The sequence below is a fragment of the Anguilla anguilla genome, chromosome 6 (genome assembly GCF_013347855.1).
Source record: "Anguilla anguilla isolate fAngAng1 chromosome 6, fAngAng1.pri, whole genome shotgun sequence".
Lineage (NCBI taxonomy): Eukaryota > Metazoa > Chordata > Actinopteri > Anguilliformes > Anguillidae > Anguilla > Anguilla anguilla.
Window position 1 is genome coordinate 12,416,194 of NC_049206.1, and position 22,237 is coordinate 12,438,430.

The 22,237-nt window shown below is 42.9% G+C and overlaps 1 protein-coding gene and 1 long non-coding RNA gene across 2 annotated transcripts; one reads left to right on the plus strand and one right to left on the minus strand.

Annotated features, from left to right (window-relative positions):
* Nucleotides 1–630: 630 nt before the first annotated feature.
* On the plus strand, nucleotides 631–20,905 carry prss56 (serine protease 56). Its single transcript, XM_035420816.1, has 17 exons — nucleotides 631–709; nucleotides 1,362–2,600; nucleotides 5,548–8,986; nucleotides 10,402–10,560; nucleotides 11,744–12,001; nucleotides 12,571–12,760; nucleotides 13,040–13,148; nucleotides 13,527–13,683; nucleotides 13,962–14,104; nucleotides 14,348–14,507; nucleotides 14,738–14,926; nucleotides 15,345–15,515; nucleotides 15,911–16,095; nucleotides 16,427–16,901; nucleotides 19,193–19,249; nucleotides 19,605–19,711; nucleotides 19,882–20,905. The coding sequence occupies exons 3-17, from the start codon at nucleotides 8,884–8,886 to the stop codon at nucleotides 20,053–20,055; spliced, it is 2,637 nt and encodes an 878-aa protein (XP_035276707.1). The 5' UTR covers nucleotides 631–709; nucleotides 1,362–2,600; nucleotides 5,548–8,883; the 3' UTR covers nucleotides 20,056–20,905.
* LOC118229123 lies at nucleotides 18,492–22,235 on the minus strand. Its single transcript, XR_004765612.1, has 3 exons — nucleotides 22,003–22,235; nucleotides 19,965–20,146; nucleotides 18,492–18,853 (listed from the first exon to the last, which is right to left on the minus strand). It is a non-coding gene; the product is annotated as an uncharacterized LOC118229123 (long non-coding RNA).
* Between the last annotated feature and the right edge of the window lie 2 nt (nucleotides 22,236–22,237).

Consider the following 22,237-nt stretch of genomic DNA (forward strand, 5'->3'; position numbering starts at 1 on the left):
GGACGCCTGGTAAGAACAGCGCCTGATCTCGATTTCGTAGGGCATTTCTCTCACGTGCGCTCTCGGAACGCACAGAGAGGGCGCGCACTGTTGCGCGTCTGGAAATCTCTGTTACAGCCTTTCCAGACACTGCATAGACTATACGTGAGTCACACCCATATAACCGTGGTGTAGGTTTTTATTATTTGATGTATTTATGCATTCATAATTTAACGTGTCGAGATACGTTCACGGAAAATTTGGGGAATAAAATGATGAGGAATATGATCATATACGTTCATCAAAACAATATTATCTTCAAGTAGCATGGTGTTAATGACTTTTTGAATGCTCGTTGAATGGGACTCGTATTATATTGTATCATCATCCCTAATGGTTACGGGTATTGAAGCTACTATAAAAAACTATAATTCCGAGCTGAGTCATTCATTCTTTACAAGGTGGTCAATGCTGTTTCATTCAGCTGCAACTAGGCAGGTGGGCGCACACAGTTGGGACGAGTTTGATCTTTACCCAACTTTTGGCTATAGTATAGCGTACATTAAATGCAGAGCGACTTATAACCTTAGTGGAAATTGCATGATAAATGGTAAAATTGTGGGTCCGTTTCTGATAATTCTAGGAGAGGCTTGGAATTGGAAGAACCTAGCGGCACTCCGACCCAAACAAAGCCACTGAGCCTGAATGAGGCGGGCCGTTCTTTGTCAAGGTAATTGACTCTGACGGCAAGTTAGAATGTTCTGGTAATGATCGACTAACCCTGACAGACGATGTCTGTTCCTCCCACCAGGTTGTAGGCTACAGAAGCTGCAGGCTACAGCTGTGTTTGCTACAGAAAAGGCAGTTAACAAGCCCTGTGTCGAATCTGGGTGTGATGCTGTAGCTCACAAAGTAGCTAGTATCATCATCTGCGGAAATGTCGCTACAGGCATCAGCAGTTCAAAGATAAAGTGCGGTTCCAAGTTGAAGTAGCACGCCAGGGTCGCTGATGATAGTAGTCATTTTAAGACGTAGTCATTTTTCAGAAACTGGAAGTTTTTAAAGACTTTTTGTTGTTAAATGATCGTTTGCACTCTAGGCAAAATAACTTTCACTCCACAAAACTCCTGCAAAGGCCATGCATTTTTTAAACAGTAGGCTAATCTTCATTCCCTAGAACGATTTCGTTTAAAATTGTTTAAAATAAATTTGTTGTGGAATTGACATAAAATAGGCCTACGATATTTGACGTATTCAGAACTTGCTCAGAAATCTCTTTGTTTCCCCGGAAAGGTGAACACGCAAACAACTCGTGAGAGGGAGAGATTTAGACAGAACGTTGTGTTCAGTTAAAGAGGTCCTTTTTTGTTTTCGTGTGACAGGCATATCGAGGCATATGCTTCTGCGGAGACACCTAATCCCTGGCTCGATGTGACAGCGCTGACCAGCGTTAATTTGATTTTGAGCATCCCATGGCCTTTAATGAATTTTAGTAGCTCGGGACGTCTTGAGAAACCATGGGAACCAGCCGATCGACAGGTAAGAAAAAGAAATGTATTAGAACTTAATGTGCTGCACTGTACACCAGGCAAATAGGTTTCGACTAATGTCCTCGTTGATAGTTTACACACGTACGACTGCATCGTTTGCCCTAGTATGAATGACGACTGTCTTAAAAGCAAAATATTCTGAAGGATTATGCAGCGTAGATTTGTTTTTTTCATCATACTTAAAACGGCAAACTATGCACTTAAAGCATGCAGTTTACGTGTGAGAACTGTCAAACCGGACATAGCATATGTATTTATGCATATGATATTTATATCCTGTTTGCCTGTTGCGCGTGATAAATGCAGAACAATCGTTGCTAATCGACGTTGCTATAGACATATAATTCCAATGCATTAATAACGAAACATTTTTGTATGGGATTTGAATCTTTCGGACACCGTGTTGCACCCAGGCAATCTGCCCTCTCCATCCCCAAAAGGTACTACCTTTGCAATGTTTTATTAACTAGCCTTTAGCTCCATCTAGAGACAAATTCAGATACCCAAGAATAATTGCAGTCTGAGGTATCAGTTGTATTGCCTTTTATAACAAATAATCAGAAACAGGATAAGCAGACACTTAAAACAAAATTTAATCTCATAGAAACTCACATTGAGCTCAATATTTTATCAAAATATACAAAAATAATTGTGATATACTGAATATGATACACAAGCTATGTATTCTCTATGACATTTGCAACTTTGTCACATAAAAAAAACGTTTTCTGAATTGTTACTTGAGGAGACGTACAGCAGTGAATAATTATGGCTCCAAAGGTTTTTTGGGTGGGTTCTCTTCCTTCCTCTGTCTGATAGAGGGTAGAACGCGGTATCTGTTCAGTGTGGAAGGAGTGGGTGGAATGAGGGATGGGCTCGGTGGGGATGGAAAACACAGCTTTGGCTGCTTGTTGTCCCTGACTTGTTGCATGTACTGCCAACCGCTTGGAGGTAGTGATTCTGGACTAGTGGAAGGTTGGAGTTTGAACCCATGACTCTGTCCACTGTTGCTCCCAGAGGTCAGAACTGGCTGGATGAATGGGGGCTCTACTACACACGCCTGATGATTGGGTATGTTTTCCAGCCATTCTTCGTGGTTCGGAGCTTGCGCTGAATTTCGTCTCCGCCCTTTGGCTGATTTGGGCCGAAGCATAAGAGCACTTTTTCCAAGGTCATCCTGACCAGGGGTGGCGCTGTGAATTTTGATGCTCCTCAAATGTTTCCGGTCCATTAAAAACACTGAGAGGGTTTGAAAAAAAGATAAATATAGTTATAGTCATAAACCTCAGAAGAGGAATTAACAATGTGTATGTGGGCTGATGCATGGTTTTGAAGTCTGCTTGTGCCATAGCTTCTTGTAATCAGATTGTTTATTCAAAGCATCTTGAAACCTCCTCTTATTATTTCACAACAAGACAATACATAACATATATATAATATATATATATATATATATATATGTGTGTGTGTGTGTGTACAGTCTGTGTGCATGAACCACACATTTCAAAATGTCACATGGATAAAAGACAAGCAGAAGTCAACCGAATCAACACAGACACACACACAAGTGAAGGTGGTTGATTTGGTTGGTTTTTGCATGTCTTCTATCTATGTGACTCTTTAAAATGTATGGTCTTTTTGTAACAAAACTAGTTCCATAAATTCCTAAAATTCCGTCTTTGTCCAACATTGAGCCTTAGACATTAAAAATGTCTAGCCATTAATGCCCTTTTGTTTTTCTGAAAGCTGTTAAACAGCTCTTTCTGACTACGTGTGTATCGTGTGTTACTCCGTGTAACATGGTAGTGATCTTCATTCCTGGTCCTGGAGAGCTGGGGGGTCTGCTGGGTTTTTTTTGTTACTCGGTACTTGATTACAGAAAGTTAAAAGCAGTTGATTACAGTTACCTCACCTCACCTGGTTTCTTGAGTCTGAATTGGTTGCTGATATTAAGGTGAAAACAAAAACCAGCAGCGCTTGTGGCTCTCCAGGGCCAGGAATGAAGATTATTTACTTCTATATGCAGTCAATACGCTAAGAGCCTGCAGTCAAAGCTTGTCATTTCTACTTAATTTTGCTTGCATTACTCCTCTGAACTACACAGATAGACACTATCAGACCACACTTTTCTTATCTAATATGTGATGCTATTAACATAAACAAGCAGCCTACACAGAAAGAAAAATAAGATAAATTAACCTATTCTATATCACATTACTTGTCCATATTTTGACATTTTCTTCTTATCAAAATTAAAGGCCTTGATGATGTAAGGAAAGTGACTAAAACACAAAGGTTGTGTTTTTGACAGGAAGAAACTTTTTTTGAACAACCGTGTCCTTAAATTCAATATTGGAAAACCCCTCCCCTCGTACGACTGCAGCCTAGCGAATGAACTGGTATGATAAAGAAATGTGACAAGTTACCTTTGCTGTTTCCTCCCCATTTGCTGCTACATCATCCTCATTACGCCTGGTAGCCTGACTGGCTCAGAATGGCAGTGTAGTGGGAAAGTTCTCCGTCTCAAACATTACGCTCCCCCACAGTTCCGCCAAGCTGCCTTGGAAACAGTGTTTGCCTTTGGCAAACCTTAGCCAGGGAAAACAGCATGTGAGTGGACTGCATTTGTGTGTGCATGTGTGTGCTTTTACAAGAGCGAAATAATAAAATGTAAAATTAAACACAGCCGTCCTGGTGCTAGGTAACTGTGTACTATGCTGATAAGAGCAGGAGTATAGGACACAATTTAGATGCACACTGTGACAGTTTCAGTGCCCAGTATTCTGAACAAACAGCATGGTGCATAGTGCTCTGAGAAGGATACACAAAAACAGATCCTTGGCTCTTAACTGTAGACCCACTATGATACACATTTTGTATTTCTCTTGTTTTGTAATAATTTAAAGAGAACTATACTATCATTTATGTGTTATTACATAACATAATTTGCACTGCTGTCATGTGCCTCCCAGTAAAGCGTAGGCCAGTTATATCTGCATATATGGCTTAAACTTAGCCATATTGCCTACTGTTGTTCTCAATTTTACCTGTTTGCAGCCAGAAGCTTATTTTGCTGTAGACTGTGTCAATGGCATTTTTATTAAAATAATATCAGTGTATAATAAGAAAAATGTGCATTTTGAGTAAATAGATTGGGTATTTGAACAAAGTTATTTGTGTTTCCTTAGCAAGTTTGTTCCAAGAAAATTGCAGCTGACAGCCCTAATCAGCTAGCGTAGCCTATTTATTTGGAGCTTCCTAGTTTACAAGAGCAGTGGCATCACTAGAGTTGGACTTGGGTTGGTGACACCCGGTGCAGTCAACTGGTGGTGTCACCCTATGTTGTCGACGGGGTGGGGGGGGGGAAGGGTCCCCCCTAGTGACACCTCTGTACAAGAGACAACCTTAGACAGCTAGCTTGCATATATTCTACATTGATAGTGTTCAAGGTGGTCTTAGCAATTAGGCTGCACCAGCAGAAATCGTCAGTGCACTGACGTGCAAAGCGTAATGTCACCACAGGATGTCGCAGTTCTACATCCTCACATAAAATAGTAACACAATGTTGAATTATTGCACATTTTGTTTGTGTTATTGAGTATCCTTTTATTAAAAGTTCAAAGGTAATTTTACTTCTAACAATTTTGAAGATACATTAGTAAATTACTATTTACTTTCACCTGAACTCTTTCCCTTTGTGTACAAAATGAACATTTTATGTTCAAAAAGTGTATTTTGAGCAATAAAAATGTTTTGTAAATGTAATAAGGGATTATTATAACGTCTTTAGTTTTTGAAGATCTTTGGGAAGAAATACAAGCTGTAAAATGTTGGGAACCATAGATTTTTTTTTCTCCCCTTCTCCATCCCGGTGACCCACTTTTCAATTGTTTTCACACTGAAACAATGAAAAGTGGTTTCATAACTACACAATTCCTGAGTGTCATTCAGCACAACTGTTTTATTTTATTGTCATGTCATTATGGTGTGTGCTTTGTGTTCTTGCTTTATGTAACAGCCCCATCTTGCCTGGTGGCCTGAACTCATGGATCCCTTTCATCAGACGTGCTCCCCAGGTGTCTGCCAAGCCTCGACCACCAGACTAGCTGTGAAGAAGGAGTTATTTCTCTCCCCTTTCTGTGGACCGACATGGTTTCTTCTATTGTGAAGGCCATAGACATGGAGCTAGCCTATCGGGGGTTAAGTGCAAGAATAAAATAATGATCTGCACAATTAGCTCAGGTTCAAGCCTGCAGTTGTAGGCACTGGGATCTCCAGGACTGCTTTAATTAGGGATGTGGAGGGAGGGTCCCCCCTTGTACCCATAGTGACGTCTGGGAGAAATAAGTGTCTACCAGAAACCTCGTCCCTGCAGGCTGTGCAATGCCTGCCAATGCCAGCGTCCTTTCCCTTGGGAACTATAGCCTCCATTCATAAAACAACAGTCATAATTTATGAGGGGCTTTAAACTAACCATGAATCCAGGGCAAGGTAAGTCATAGGTAACGTGCTTCAGTAAGTTGGGCTTTTTCACCCAGTTAGTGCAATCTGAAGTTTTTGCTTTCCTGCAATTTGCACATGGCCTGATTTTCAGTTTTTCTTTACCAACTAATGAGAAATATCCATTGTACATTGACTGCATGCCTGTGATCTAAATAATTAGATTCAGATTAGATTTCAAGTCCTCAAATTAGATTCCTGCAGTTCCGAGAAAGTCATTTTTCATTTATATTCTATTATAAAGCTGGAAACAGTAGGTCAAAAGGTATTAAGTCTATGCACCACAAGTGGAGCAAAAGCTTCTGTTCCATAGGCTGTGTGGGTCTGAAAAGACAGTCAAAGAGGCGAGAACCCAGAACCCAGATCTCCATCTCTCCACCTTCCCCACACCCCTCTCCCCACCAGCACCATCTAGCACCATCTTCGGATGGGTCGAGGGAGGGACTGGAGCAGCTCGGCACAGAAGAGGGGGAAACTGTGCCCGCTGCAGTGGGAGCAAGAAGGGGCGGCGGAGAGGACAGTTTAATCAGAGGACATCAAAGCAGCCCATGGGAGGGGGGGGCGGAGGGATGAAAGAGTGCCGCGCGTTTATTCCATGCCATCTCGCTCTGCCCGAGTTAGCTTACAGATCCCAGCGCCATTGTGCGCCAGCGGGTGCATGGAAGGGGCTGGAACCAGCAGTCGGCTCAGTCCTCAGTTCGGACGCTCCAAGAGGGGAGGAGCAGTGGGATCTTCCGCCATCCTCCGCGGGCGGCACAGCCCTTTCATTCGCCGCCCGCCACAAAGCAAGGGTCCCCTTTTTTGACGTCCCGGCGAAATTGGCCGGTCGCAAGCCCGCCAGAGGTACTCCGTGTCACTGGGAGTTGCGCGTGCGCACGCGCGCACACGTACGCTGGCACTGTTCGCCATGCCGTCAGCGTTGGCTCCCGGGCCGAGCCAGCTGAACCCTTTTGACAAGTGTTTTCAGCGGCGACGCCGGCCTTTCATCGGCGAGCGCGTAGCGATCTGTCGGGCCGAGCGGCGTCTGTGAAGTTGACTCCAATTCGCATTTGCGTGGGATCCGCACTTTTCCACTGGCTGTTTCTTTCTAACTAAAGACTGAATATAAATTTATTGCAGTGCATTTGATTGTCGAATGTGCTTCTGTATCAGTATCCATGTCTCTGCAGTTAATACGTCTGTCTGTGGAAACAAATTTTTTAACCATTTTTCCTGTGGACCCTAGGCACATCTATGTTTGATTTTCACTTCTCAAAAGCTCAGGTGTCAAACTCCAGTCCTGGAGGGCTGCAGCGTCTGCTGGTTTCGAGATGTTCTCAGCACCAGTGGTTCAAGTCATTGACTGGCTAAAGAATCCACACTCCTTGTTCCCAAAGGCTTAATTGACAGCTGATTGAAAGGAAACCACAAATACCTGCAGATGGCTCCCTGGGAATTTAGTTTGACTCCCCGATGTACACAATCACACTTTATTTGACAGTCCTGTTTAAAACCAAACAGAAAAGGAATATATATATAATATGTATATGTACAAAAAGTGTATAAGTGTAAGTGTAGAGCAAGGTCCTGAAAGCAGGCTTCCTTTTAGAACTGCGTATATGGGCCACACATTTTCCATGTGCTTGTTTATAAAACAGTGTATGAATAACATGGAAATGAAGAATATACCTTATTTAAGTATGCATAGCTGCTACTTAATATTCTATTCTACAAGACACTTGTAGACCTAGAAAATATTTGTGATGCATCTTAACCTTTTCTTCTTAATGACCAGCTCTTAGAACATATAGTAACCAACTCTAAATTGTTTATGTATTTGTTTAAAAAAAGTGAAAAAATTGTACAGATCTACTTCCTTTTTTAACCTGTGCTATTCCAGTTTGGTTTTAACGGGAGCCTTAGACTGCTTTTATTATTTAGAATTATTGAATATTAATTATTGAATTAATTTTGAATATCTTTTATATTTTGCTTGATACTGTCATGTTTTGTATGACCAGTGTCAAACCAGTTTTTAAGTTACCTTGCAAACTGCAATGCACATTTACTGACAATCATCAATCTTGCTGACTGTAATATATGTTTATTTTTTGTTATTATTTATGTAACGAAAGTTCAGCTGAGAAAGACAAAAGTGATATGAATCGACAATATTTTAATGGAGGGCATAAAAGCGTGGAAATGATCAAGGGAAGCGGCTCGTCTGTGATCGTTAAGGGGACAGCTTTGAAGTAGGCAGGCTCTGTGTGATGTGGAGGACAATGCCTCCTTTGAGGGACAGGCAGAATGGCAGACGTTCCCCTCTCCTCTCTCCCTCTCCCCCCACAGCCTCCTCCTCCCCCTTCTTTTTCCAAGCATTACAGTCCACAGCCATCACTTCCCCCCAAGTTTCTAACGCTAATGAATTCAAACAACCCCTCACCCCATACACACACACTCACCAGCACCACTCACCCCCCTCTGTTTCTCCTCCCTCCCCTCTCTTTCTTTTGACAAAACCAAACCACTTTATAATTTCCAGCCTTGGCAAGTTGCACTCCATTTGCTGTTACCATCTTAATGAATTCAGCTGTTTGTGCATTGGCCATGGGAGCACTCCCCCCTCCCCTCCCCCTTCCGTCACACCCTGAGGGACTCTATATATACCCCATGCTACTACACGCACCTATTGTTCCCCTAAGTAAACTTGCAGACAGATGCCCTACGTAACAGTGTGGGAGAAAGCTGAGACACTAGGGAGGCGGGAGAGAGTTGCCGCAGAAACCTTGAGACAAAAGCAGTTGCGGGGGATTTCTGGAACTGAACTTGGTCCATACAGTTCTTTTTGCCGTTTCCTCCACAGGTGATCTAAAAGATGCTGCTACTGGCATCGCTGCTGCTGATGATTTTTTTGGACTGCAGGCTGGCTGCACCAGCTGGGAGAGAGGTGTACACCATGCCCCAGAGTGCACTGCAAGGTAGGCATGCTCTGTTGCTTTGGAAGCTGGCCCTGCTGCAGGTGGCTGATGCTGCGATGCTGTCACACTAATTCTCTGAGTAGTGCTGTTGCGCTGAAGGCTAGTAATATGGTGTTAGCACTGTGCTAGCATTACCTATTGAAATCTTGAATCAGAATTCTTTAAATTAAGTTTTTCTGAAACAGATTTTAAAAGAGATAATAGATGGGTAATTAGGATGAGAACAGTAATTGAAGGATTTGGATCTTTTTGGATATTTTGATCCGTTTTAGAAAACTTTCTGGACAGATGATGAATTAAACATCTCCATCATTTGCAGCTTTGTTCAAGTTAATGTAATGACAATGAGAATGGCATGTTTGTAACACTGCTCTCTTAGCACCTGGGCTCAATGTGACCTGGTTGTGTGTGAAGACAACCAGTTTGTATGACTGATGGAAAAATAATTCATATGAATAGTGGAGGATCCTCCTTTTATGTGGCAGGAATAACATGTCCATCTTCAACAGTGTAATCAGACCCCACCCTAATACAACAAACTTTATTTCACGTTCTTTCATGTGAAGTTTAGGATGGTACTGTGCTTTCTGAGCTAGGATACTGCTGTTTTGGGATGTGCAGACTGCTGTTGTATCTTGTGGGCCTACATGTAGAACAGATCTTCAATTAAAGGCAACAGCGATGAGAAATGCCTTCTCAGTTGTCCCGCCATCTCTACCCAAGGCCTCATCAGAGATGCTGCTAGCGCTCCAATTAAATTTTCAATCAGCATTGTGGTTGTTAGTGGCTCTCTGTAGCAGAGCATACAAGGGACTGTTGGGGGGGGGAGCTTGGGGGGGTCTGGGGTGGTCGGGGGTTAGCGGCACATTTGAAGCTGGTCCCTGGCTTCCTCAGCTGCTCTCTGAGCGCAAGCTTGTGTTCTCTTGCGCAGCCTCAGCGCATTTCGTAGCACAGCGAGAATGAGGACACGCACTGTGGGTGCCCTGAAATCTCCTACTTAGCAATGGGACAGTCCCGGGGTCACACTCCCTGTGTTAAATAGTCACAGCTCCCCTCAAATGCAAAAACAACAAAGCTTTTTGCGTCTGTAAAGCATTTCAGTATTCCACTAATTAGTCCCCTGATCTGGGGATAGAATAGCACTCCCAATACACAGCAGTTTGAGCCATTCCAGGTCTTACTAGATGCAGGAGAGTGTACCGAAATGCTTCCAGAAGGCGCTGTCATCCTGCAACATTCTCCTGCCTCTAGTAAGCTCAAACTGCTTTCCATAAAGAGTGTTATTTTCATCTTTTCTGGTTACATAGGCTAACCACAATTACTATGCCGTCAAGAGCTTTAACTTGGGGGTCCTCATGAATTCCATTTCTCATGTAACCTTCATAGGTCCCTCTCTCTCTGTGCTTTTGCCACAGCCCTATCTGACAGGGGTACGGTGGTGCTGGAGGCGGCCCTGGCCAGTGCTCTGTCGGCCCTGGAGCAGGCAGTATCGGATCGCAGCCGGGCCGAGTCGGGCTGCAGGGGCTGTGTGCCCTGCCTCTTTCAGGACTGCGGACAGCGCTCGGGGCCCTGCGGTAAGAAAAACGCCATCACCCAATCCCACTATGTGCCTTCGCCAATCGGTGAAGTGTTTCCTACTGGGCTCTGTTTTGTCAAGGAAGTTGTTAAAGATATTAAGTTGAGTTTTGTGTCTAAAACTGCTCTGCCAAATAATTAATAAATGCAATGGGCTACAGAAGGAGAACCCAGGCAGGTTTAACTTACAATTTTCGTCATGTTTATTGCATTTGAGCATCTCAACTAACTGTTCGCGTAATTGTTTAACTCGTTACTTGTTAACACGGGTTATTAGACCACATTTCTGATTCTCATTATATCCCTGCATATAAAACAATGGTTTCATCGACAGTATATTTTCTTTGTTTGGTGTTTCACATGATAGTTTGTGCTCAAGGAACCCTTAGAATACACAAGTTCTTCCAGGAGGTCAAGATAACATGGATACACACACAATTGGGTATATTTTCTTTGTGAACCATTTCAGATTATACTGTGGTAGAAAACGAAATCCATAATGAACCTGCAAGAATTACAAATCTTGTTTCATTCTGGGATGTTCTTCATTCTTGGAAGCTGATTGGGAATGTACACTTCAAACAACCAGGTTCAGAAAGCAGGGAGAGAATGCATATGCAGGTATCCAGATGTATTAGGGCTTGATGTGGAAATATGTCATATTTCATTTTATAGTGGCAGTAGCATAACCACTAGATACGGTCAGATATTCTATCAATTCTAGCTTGTCTTGGGACTACAGATGGAAACTAGTTGATCAAAACTGTCACCATAAACAAATAGTATGACGCGAATAATGTGAAGAAAAAATAAAAAATTATGAGATGAATAGGGATACATCTCAATCTATTTGATTATTTGCTGTAATAGATCCATTATTACATTTGCTACATACGTTCTACCTCTACTTTACACTGGGCCAGTCAGTGGTGGATGGGCTCCCTCTCTATAGTCGGGTTCCTCTCAAGATCTCTTCCCTTCGGAGTTTTTCTTCCCACTGGGAAGATTTTTTTATTTTTACCTTGCTTGCTTTTTGGGGAATCTGGGCTGGCTTTTGCAATTTTTAAATTCTCCTTATGTTACCCTGCAAAGTGTCTTTGTGACCATTCTCTGTAAAAAGCACTATAAAAATAAAATTGATTTGATTTGACATCCTGAGAAATTATGTGTTAACCCTCATAGGTCATTCCCCCGACGCGTACGCCACCGAGCCAAGCTGTGAGGTCATCAGCCAGACGCAGAGGCTGCTGGACGAGAGGGAGCGCAACTGGGCATTGAGCCAAGCATGCGGGTTCTACCGGCGGCGCTGCCCAGCGACGGAGCTGGGGAAGGAGAGCTGCATTCGGGTGATGGGGGAGAGTTGCAGTGCCCGCGTCCTGCAGTGTAGTCTACTCAACACCATGAACAACCTGGAGCCCGCCCCACAAACCAAAATACAAGGTACTGCATCCCTGCAGCCGCTCTTTTATAGTGGCCAGAACCAAAAAGCTCAAAATGATGACATTTGAGATGAACAAACGTTTTGCTGTAGTGGTTTTGCAATGTTAGTTTTTTTACCATCCATAAATCATAGCCTTTAAGACCATTAGCTACTTTGTGGAATGGTCCAAATCACATTTATAGAGATAAACATCAAAGAAATCACAAGCCCACGTTTTTACAACTTTCCACAACCTAAAATAATTTTAATAAAGATCAGCTAGAGTCCTTTCACAGGTTTATCCGTAACTACCAGTAACAGAGCCCTACCAAAATTCACCTCCCTTCAGCAAACTGGTTTGGTAGTGTATATGTGCTGGTCAGGAAGTATCTTGGAAAAACAGTGTCCTGTTCACACTGGTACCATACCTGTGGATGCATACTGGATAGGATGTGGATGGATACTCAGCTAGGATCCTGTTGCTATCCCCTTTACTCAGTGAACTTATAAAAATGAATGCGGTAGTGCACTGTCAAAACTGCTCCATGATAGAAGCTATCAGCACACTTAGCTGCCTCCCCCCTGACAGCTGTCTGTGGTCAGCGGGTCCCAGCGGTGCAGAACCTCACTCAGCCTCGATCCAGGATTGTGGGGGGATCTCTGGCCCCTCCAGGAAGCTGGCCCTGGTTGGTCAACCTGCGGTTGGATGGTGGGATGATGTGTGGAGCCGTGCTGGTGGACAGCTCCTGGGTGGTGACAGCTGCCCACTGCTTCTCTGGGTAAGTGTGTTGACTGTCCTGTCCCTGCCTAAGAGTACTCATACAATCAAATCAAATCCCAGATCACTTGCCAATAACAAATTAGTATGGAAACATGGAAGCACTAGTGGCTTTCTTTCAGATTAAATCAGTTAACGGTTCTTTCAGAATATTGGAATAATTCATGGATGTAGGCCCAATTCGTTGTTAATTTGGGACAATGCATTATTTTATATATTATTTCTCTGGCTCTAATGATGCATATCCAAAAAATACAATGCCTTTTTTGCTATTCTTCAGAAGCCGAAGTGAGAATTATTGGACAGCAGTGGTGGGGGAGTTTGACATCACAAAGACTGACCCGGAGGAGCAAGTCATGAGGGTGAATCGCATTATTACTCATCCCAAGGTAACAGCATACAGGAGTTTAATGCTGTGTCTCTTACTCGTAGCTATGTCTCTGTATCTTCATTCAGGGATACTCAAATCTGGCCCTTTAGGCCAGACATTACACTCACTTTGTGTCACAGGTATAAATCAGTACATGTTTAGAGGGGAATAATGAAAACCAGCAATACCAAATTTGCATTGAGGGCCAGATTTCACAACCCATGCCTTAGTATATTCTCTTCCTGTCCCATTTTTGCTGGTTTTTGAACCAGTTAGACTGCAATATCTTCCTCTGTCACAGTTGAGAAGAGTTTTCTTTCAAATTCATAGCTCTGTCATTTTTCTGCTTTCATAATCATATGTATTACATTTTTATGCTTTCTTTTGCTGTCTGTAGTTTAATCCAAAGACCTTCAACAATGACATTGCTCTGGTGGAACTGACCTCCCCAGTGGTGCTCTCTGACCGTGTCTCCCCAGTCTGCGTGCCCTCTGGGCAGGAGCCCCCTGTGGGGACCCCTTGTTTGGTGGCTGGGTGGGGCTCAATGTATGAAGGTGAGAAAGGTCATAGGAGGAAGAACACTCAATATTGTTTGCTTCACAGTAAGACTCAAATGTGACCCACTCTCCTGGATGAAGCACGGTGAATAGCATGTTACTCGAAGTTGGCAGTCATGATACCCGATGAAATGCACTTTGGGAATCAGTCAAAAGTACATTTAAATTACAAGGATATTCACACTCTTCATCTTGACAATGCTGCTCCTGCTTCCCATTTTCCAGATTTTTATTTATTTTTGCCAATGCTGGTTTCTTTGTGTGTTTGTCTCCAGATGGGCCGCCTGCAAACACAGTGATGGAAGCCAAGGTTCCCCTCCTCCCCCAAAACACCTGTAAGAACGCACTTGGGAAGGACCTGGTCACCAATACAATGTTCTGTGCTGGCTACCTGTCAGGGGGCATTGACTCCTGTCAGGTGAGTTCCGTATAAATTCTCACTTAGCACCTTGAATTTAATGTACTGATATTCTGTTAATTTGCTTTGTTTTACATGATGGACTTATAATTAAAACTAATAGATTAGTCTTCCCAGCTCTTTTAAATATCCTAATCCATAATGGCATGGGAAAGCTACAATTTCTGCACTCCAAATTGAAAATTACTGTGAAACTCAACACTGCAGAGAAACCGTAGCGGTGAAACTCTTCTCCCCATACAGGGTGATTCTGGGGGTCCCCTGATCTACCCGGACCGAATTTCAGGGCGCTTTCACTTGTATGGCATCACGTCTTGGGGCGACGGGTGCGGAGAGAAAGGGAAGCCTGGGGTGTACACTAGGGTCACTGCCTTCTCAGACTGGATCTTGGCTGAGATTCAGAGTGAGTCTCCTGATTGTTTTGAACTTGTGTCCCCAGAAAGCAACATATAGTTTCTTTATGTCTGGCTGTGATCAGTTGTAGAATAGATTCTTGAGTTTAGATTCTCAATGTCTGTCTTTTCTCAGAAATGGTTATAAGGCAAATTCATTATCAGATATTCAAAGTAAAATCTTTTGGAACTGTTTGGCAATTCTGTATCAATACAACCCTGTGTATTCTTTTTACACCAGAATCCTCTGGTAGTCGGGAACCGACATGTCCGGAGTTGCTGAAGACATCTGAACTATCTGAGGAGCAGCAGAGGTCAGAGTTCAGGTCTCTCTGCCGCTTCTACACCCTCACTTGTCCCCATTCTCAGGGTGCTGCTGCTTGCATCAGGATGACTGAGGACAAGTGCTATAACCGCTACAAGAAATGCCGTGAGTGTCCTCTGTTGTTCTATACAGTCCTTGCAAATTTTAAGACAAGATAATTTGGGATATGCAAAAAATGCTTTTAAGTGGAAACCTGTATGAAAATGCTTACGCACCTTTGGCAAAATTTTATTTTTAACTACAAAATTTCAGACAGTGGCAGGTTGACAGGTTTTCATCAATCAGACAATAATTATAATCTTTGTATCTCCGTTCTAGTCAGGGAAAATTTCCATATGGAAATTTTTATTAGCTCATGCAAATTATAATAAAACAGCTAAACCTTAGGAGGTTTCCAAACCAAAGTATGATGCTAGATTACAGCGACTCTCTTCAATGTGTTGAGGGCATGCTCATTGGCTGGGCTGGACACTGCATTTTGTAATGAAGCCCTCTCACTGCAATTTGTGTCTTACATTGGCAGAACTGCACTCCTTCCTGCAAACACTACTTGATCTCCTGCAGCGTGCCGAGGACTACATCAGGGACAAGGTGGACCTAACATTTTTCACGCAAACACTGCCCCAGCTGGTGGAGCACATTTACAGCACCGCCTTCCCAGGCCGGGAGCGCCGCCAGGCTCCGGAACAAACAGGTACGCCACCAACACCATTGTAACCAATTGCAAAAGTCCAACTGCCTGTTATATTGGTGGGTCTTTGCGGACCGCATTCTGACATGAATGAAAATCTAACATGTTCACATAAATGGTCCCATTGGTAATACACACTTACCATTCCCACAAGTCTGTGGACATTAATTCTGCTATAACTATCCATCCATCCATCCATTATCTATATCCGCTTATCCTGGTCAGGGTCACGGGGGGTGCTGAAGCCTATCCTAGCGTGCATTGGGCAAGAGGCAGGAATACACCCTGGACAGGCCGCCAATGTATCGCAGGGCTCTGCCATAACTACTGTTCAGGAATTTAAATTGTGAGTGTAGTACATATTTTTGCATTGAGTAACAGCTGTATTATTTTAAAAGAACAGGTAGGAGTGACCGCTGCACCAGAAGAAGTGGGTCTTCACTCACCCCCTCTGTTTGAAGAGGTTGGACCCCTTGTGAATGATTGGGCTAATTACCTGAGAGGTATTGCAGAAGTTCTGAACCACAATCCCACTAGCCAAGGTCATCAGCTACTACTTCAGGAGAAGAGGCTTTTCCTCCAGGTAAATATTTAAGTACACAACCCCTACCAGAATAAACCATGAGTGAAATCCCTAAAGAAAATAGGATAAAGGGGAAAATAAAAGAAATGAAAAAGGAAGAATATAGTAGTTGAGAAAAAGAAGGGGCTTTTGGGGAAAGTCAGGATTGGTTCAATTGGTTTAATTGCATGAGATGATGGACCTTTTCATATATTACTCATGAAAACAGAACGTCTGAAAAATATCATCATGGACAGGGTTAGGATTTCTGACAGAAGCATAACCCCGAGGGTATTGTGTGGTGAAAGTGTGGTGTTTCCTTCACCAACCGATCGTGGTGTCTGACCCACAGGGAGAGGATGGCACTCTTCACCAGCTGGAAGGAGAATATCGCTCTCTGATCAATCAGCTCCGCTCCAGGTTGGGCCCTGCAGTCGCCCTTGCTAACGTGAGCGCAGATCCCACAGTTCAACAAGACAGAGACATTTCTTCTTCTGCTGGGGCTGAAAGGGGAATGCCATCCCATACCTCCGCTCAATCTCAGGGAACGATTTCTACATCCATTGTTCGTGCTGCCCAGGAATTCGGAGAACAAACTACAAAAACCCCCTCAGAAATTCCAGCTACGGATGCGTCTTGGGATAGGACTATGGCGCATAGTCGGCAAGTGTCATGGCTGAATCCACCGTTGTCATCTCGTTCAGCTCCTCACATGGACACCCCTGATGGCAGAGAGCCAATGACTTCTGACCCTACACAGATGCCTCAACTTGTTGCTCCCACACTTTACCCTTTCAACAAAAATCCTGCACCCAGAAGACAAACAGGTAGGCCTCTTCATTAAAAAGAGCTTCTTACTAAAAAGAGCCTCTTATCACCTTTTTGAATAATGCCCTTCAGAATGCATTATTCACTAACATCCAGTAAATGTAACCATCAAGTTCCTCACTGTCTCTGACAGTCTTGACTACCTCATTCATACACCTTAAAGCCTGACAACCTAATTCTCTAATGTCTCCCTGACCACAAGGTTAATCTTAAAAGGAAACATGAAAAATCTGGAATTGGAAAGTTTCTACCTCTCCACAATATTCAGTATTAAAACACATTCCACACAGCTGAAATCCAGTACCTTGATATTTTATTAAAATTTAAGGCACTACTTGTGCATCTGTCATTCACATTCATCATCCTGTTTATTTGTCAGCCAACAGAGCATTAGTATATATACAGGTGGATGTAGCTGTCATATGAGATCATAGTCCTCATTGCATTACATTACAGGCATTTAGCAGACGCTCTTATCCAGAGCTACGTACAACATTTCAGTCAGTCATAGTGGGGTGTATCCCTGCCAGTTTCCCTTTTAAAGTCATTATTTTGGTGAGACGGTGTCAGGGCTCACAGCATGGATCTAAAGGCAGAGATAGGGACATGCAGGCAGAGGTAAGTGATATATCCTCCAGTTCTGGAAATGGGGGAGGCCGAAAATGGGGAGATATTAAAATGGGGAAAAAAACCAGTGGAAGAACACTGGGTGTTGTGCAGAAATTCCGAGCATGGCAGGAACTGACTGAGGATGGGTGGTCAGACGCCTAGCACCTCAGAATGGTCTCCAGGTCCTGGCTGACCAGCCATTACACTTTCTTACAAAGAAAAAACATCCATTAGCAGGAGAGGTAGAAGGGTGGATCTGTCCCAGTACAAGGGCTTCTGTGGTGCAGTCCTCCATTGACTGAAAAATATCAAGTCCAAGACATAAAACCTGGCTCATTAGGAGTCTCCCGATCCTTGAGGAGCCCACACATTTCACAAGAGCCCAGGTCATGTATTGCAGAAATGGTATGGTTAGCCATAGTAAATACAAGAGTTCGTTTTGATTCAACTATCTCTCTCAGCGCTAGAAAGTCAGATTCTGCCTAATTGTAATGGCTATGCCTCAGTCTCAGTAGAGGAACTTGGGAAATTCCAGGAAGACTCAGTTGGAGACTGAGTAGCAAATTTTGGTAAACTTGTCAGATTCTCTGAGCGCTCAGGGGAAGGCAAATTCTCTGAAGTCTTGAGCAATTATGCGGAAATAGCTTTCGCGCAGGCAACCATCCACTCAAGTAGCAAGAGATGAGTCCAGGTTAAGAGGCTGATCTCTGGATGCCATTTCATCTATCAAATGTTCTGACCTTTTTGAAAAAGAGAGACAGGAGCCTCCTCATTCCACCTACTCTCTGTTTGCAAACTTTGCTGCGGTGAAACAAGTTCTCAAAGCCTCCTGCCCACTTCCGAATTAGTCAAAAACACTTTGCTTAATCCTGCCTCAGCCTCAGTAAGGAAACTTGGGAAATTCTGGTAAGACTTGGTTGGGGACTGAGTTACTAATTTGGGTAAACTTGGGTAAACAGATTCTGTGAGCGCTCAGAAGGCAAATTCTCAGAAGTCTTGAGCAATTATGCAGAAATCTCTTTCGCGCAGGGAACTGTTCAAGCAAGCTGAGTACTCTCACTCCCACACCGCCATGGCCCAAGTCAGGGTCTTCCCCGAAAGCAGCAAAAAGTTCAGTCCCTTGTAGCTGCTGTCTTTTCCCTATAGAGGGCTGGAGCTTGAACCTGAGAGAGCACTGTGTCAGAAAGCCTTAGCATCTGCCCAGATGACCATCGTAACATACAGGTGGGGGTAGGCGAGAACCTTGTAGAGGCAGTTGTTGGCTGAGGGCACCTGAAGTCGAGGCAGGAGCAGTAGCAGAAGATGATGTCCTCTCCCCAGATGTTGTGGGGGCAGGCATGCACTAGACAGCAGCAGTAAGGGACAGGACTGAACTGGGAACAGACTCAACTAACTGGACACCATAATAAACCAATAATACAAAAATGACACCAATCACTAGGAATGGACTCAACGAGCAAGAAGAGAAACACAATGAGCAGTGAGTTAGCGACATCTGGTGGTTGAAAACGGGAACCGTGACAGAAAGTGGGTAGTGGTAGCTTCTTTTAATTGATGCACTGATATGTTGTTTAGCTTGAATGCACAAGACACAATATTAGGACTAATATTAGCTAGGATGGACGAAATGCTGATATATGAAGCGTAAAAAACCTTATGACAATATTCCTACTCTTTTCAGTTCAACGAAGACGCAGAGGTCTGCACAAGAGGCAGCTGTCTGGGGTGAACAACAAAGGTAGGCATTATTCTTGTAGGTTTTATATTTGTAAGGGAAAAAAAACACTCAAAAATTGGGGATATGCCCTCACAAATATTCCATATTGATATGTGAGCCGTCATTACAACGTGGCTGCTGTGACCTGTTAGATTATGGAGCATACATGTTGTTGAAATATTGCTCATAATTTGCTCTCACACATAAAAATTCTAAAATATCAAAGACAGTACTTTGAATTAGAATGTGGTTAAAAAAGGGAAAGACTGAAGGGGTGCAGCTTGTCTAATGTAGTTTAGTTGTGTTACTTTCCCATTCCATATTCTCAGTTTACATCACTGAGATTAATAAATGAGTATATGTCTCTTTCTAACAGTGTGCCCAGGGGTTGTGGAGTCAACGCAGCAAGTCAGTGTGATCAGACAGTCATACCGCTGGGTACTGGCAATCCCAAGCAAAAACCTCAGCATGAATTTCCAAGAGGTAAGCCTTTCCATCTTTTCAATGGAGTTTTAATATACTGACACCCAATGATTTTGTGTTAAGAAGGCCGTTGAACTTGCTAGGATTGCTATCCTTTCAAAGGATATGTCATTATAATGTCCTTGTTGGGTTGTGACACGCAGGCCGTCTTGCTCTCTGCCTGCTTTCAGGTGCTGGTGGATCTGGCCTCCAAGAATGAGCGAGGCCTATATGAGGCACGGATCCGAGCCATGGTCGCAGGCCGGCCCCTTACCTTCTACAGCCTCGTGGGATTGGAGAGCGAGGCGTTCTACCGAAGCATGCCCCGTGTCATTGCCATGGCACTGGACACACTTAAGGCATGAATGAGCCGAAAAGGAATGCAAACCACAGTATTTCGGACAGATATCAATGGGGGCATTCTGTCTTCCCCAGAGGACAGGTCTGACAGCACATCTGAAAGTACTGCTGATTTTACACAAGTGCAGAAGAGACAATACAGATTTTTACACAATCTTGATGAATTTCTGGCTTGCTGCTGGACACAGGAAAGAATATATAGCACCCATATTGGAAGTGAAATCTGGCCAAATACTTCTCGCAACGTGTCCGTCAATAAATGTGTGTTAGACATTTTTTGCCTTCTTGCTTATCACGCTGTTCTCCCAGACCTCTCCCTGAGACCTGCAGTGTGGAATGTCAATGTATTGACAGTTTAAGAGACAAGGTTCTTCTGAGTTGTCTGAGTGCCCTGTCACAGACTGGCAAGCATATTCATCAAAATTATAACTCTGAAATGTTCTGAACTCATGTCAGTTGAATGTAGAGGGAATGGCTGAAGATAACCAATTTTTAAAACAAGACCAGGTCAAAACCTAGTATATGGCTAGACCGGCCAACCAATGGTGTAACTTTATAACTCGTCTGACCAACGGTGTAACTTCATCACTCAGTCACAGACATTCGCGTTTATAGGGCTGGTCCAGCCAAAAATTTCTACAATGGGTCGCTTCACCCAGCTGGTATAACTCCCTCAGACCTAACTTATGAGCCTGTTTGTGTGGATATTTGTCAAATAAGTTATTCAAAATGGCTGATTTTGCAATGGTTAAACCTCTTGTGAAAAAAGCTAAATGTAAAAATATGGTAATTTTCATTATGGAGATATTTATTTGTATATAGAAATGTATTTTTGTAATAAAAATATATAAACAATATTACTGTATTTTTCCTCATTTGTTGACACCAGTCATGACTGTGGGAACTATTGTTATATTTATGATTGGAATATACAATCATCCGCCCCATTTCCCTTTGAGGGTGAACCCGTATAACTACTTGGAAGAGAACAAAAAGTTCCTCCCTTCTTGAGTTACTCCTGCAGCAGTGATCATAGCTGGCTGTAACCAAAGACCAATCAGTTCATTTTGTGAGGACCGTTTCCTTGCATTCACCCAGTTTCACACAGTGTCTATTTATCACATTACCTATTTTGTGGACAACAATCTGTTGATCCCTACATAAACTGTCAGCGGTGTGACACAAATAGTAAAGTTTTATTACTTCTAGAATCTACATCTTACATTTGCTTAAATGTCTTTTTTTACTGAAATGTAACCTTCGAATCACTTATTGTGTTCTTCTTCTAGTGTTCCTGTCTCATTGCACTGTGACCTACATTTCACTGCTTGAACTGCAACATTTACATGGGATTTTTGCAGAAGCAGTTACACTACAGTTTTCTCTACTGAGACCTAAAAGATCTGTTTTCATTTAAACTGTGCATGCACGGCTATGTGTGACCAAAACAAATAGGCTACAACTAGACTAATAGCTGCAACAACACACACCAAAAAATGTTATGCTGCCATCTAGTGGACTGAGACAATTGAAGCTCAATGTGTTGTTTAACAAACGCATCCGTCACGGTCACAAAATGCATTGTAGTGCTTGTTTTCTTGAGTGTAACAAATTTGTAAAGCTCAGTAATCTCATTTGTAAAATCTCACATCCATATCTCTGCGTGGCTTCTTGTCTTTCTTTTGGTAGGCACAATCAGTAGTACAATCACAGTAAAATGTCAGTAGTGGAGGATACAGCAATGAGAGATGAAAAATAAAAATATCTACCAAACCAGTGATCTAGCTAACGTTGTTATTTAGACTTCTTCCAACAAAGCTAATAGCTCACAAAGTTAAATTATTATTATTTTCACCCCAATAACGTTCGTTTATAGTTAGCTAGCCAACCATGCCTCTTAGTTTACCTTTGCTATAAAGCCAAAATACTGAAATAAAGTGTCGTAAACTTACCTTTCATAAAATTTGAAGCGAACAGCTCTGTCCCACTGGGACACTGTTCCTCCTGAAGGCCAGGCATGCTGACTACAGCCTTCCACGAGGGTTTCCTTTCTTAACTTTTTCTTCTTCTGGCTTTAAAGTTATTTGGGGAGTGTGTTCTAAAACCTTACGTTGGGTGTTCTTATTTCGAACACCCGACTTTAGAATTCCAGGTTGGTATTGAGGCGATGAGAAGGCGAATGGCGAT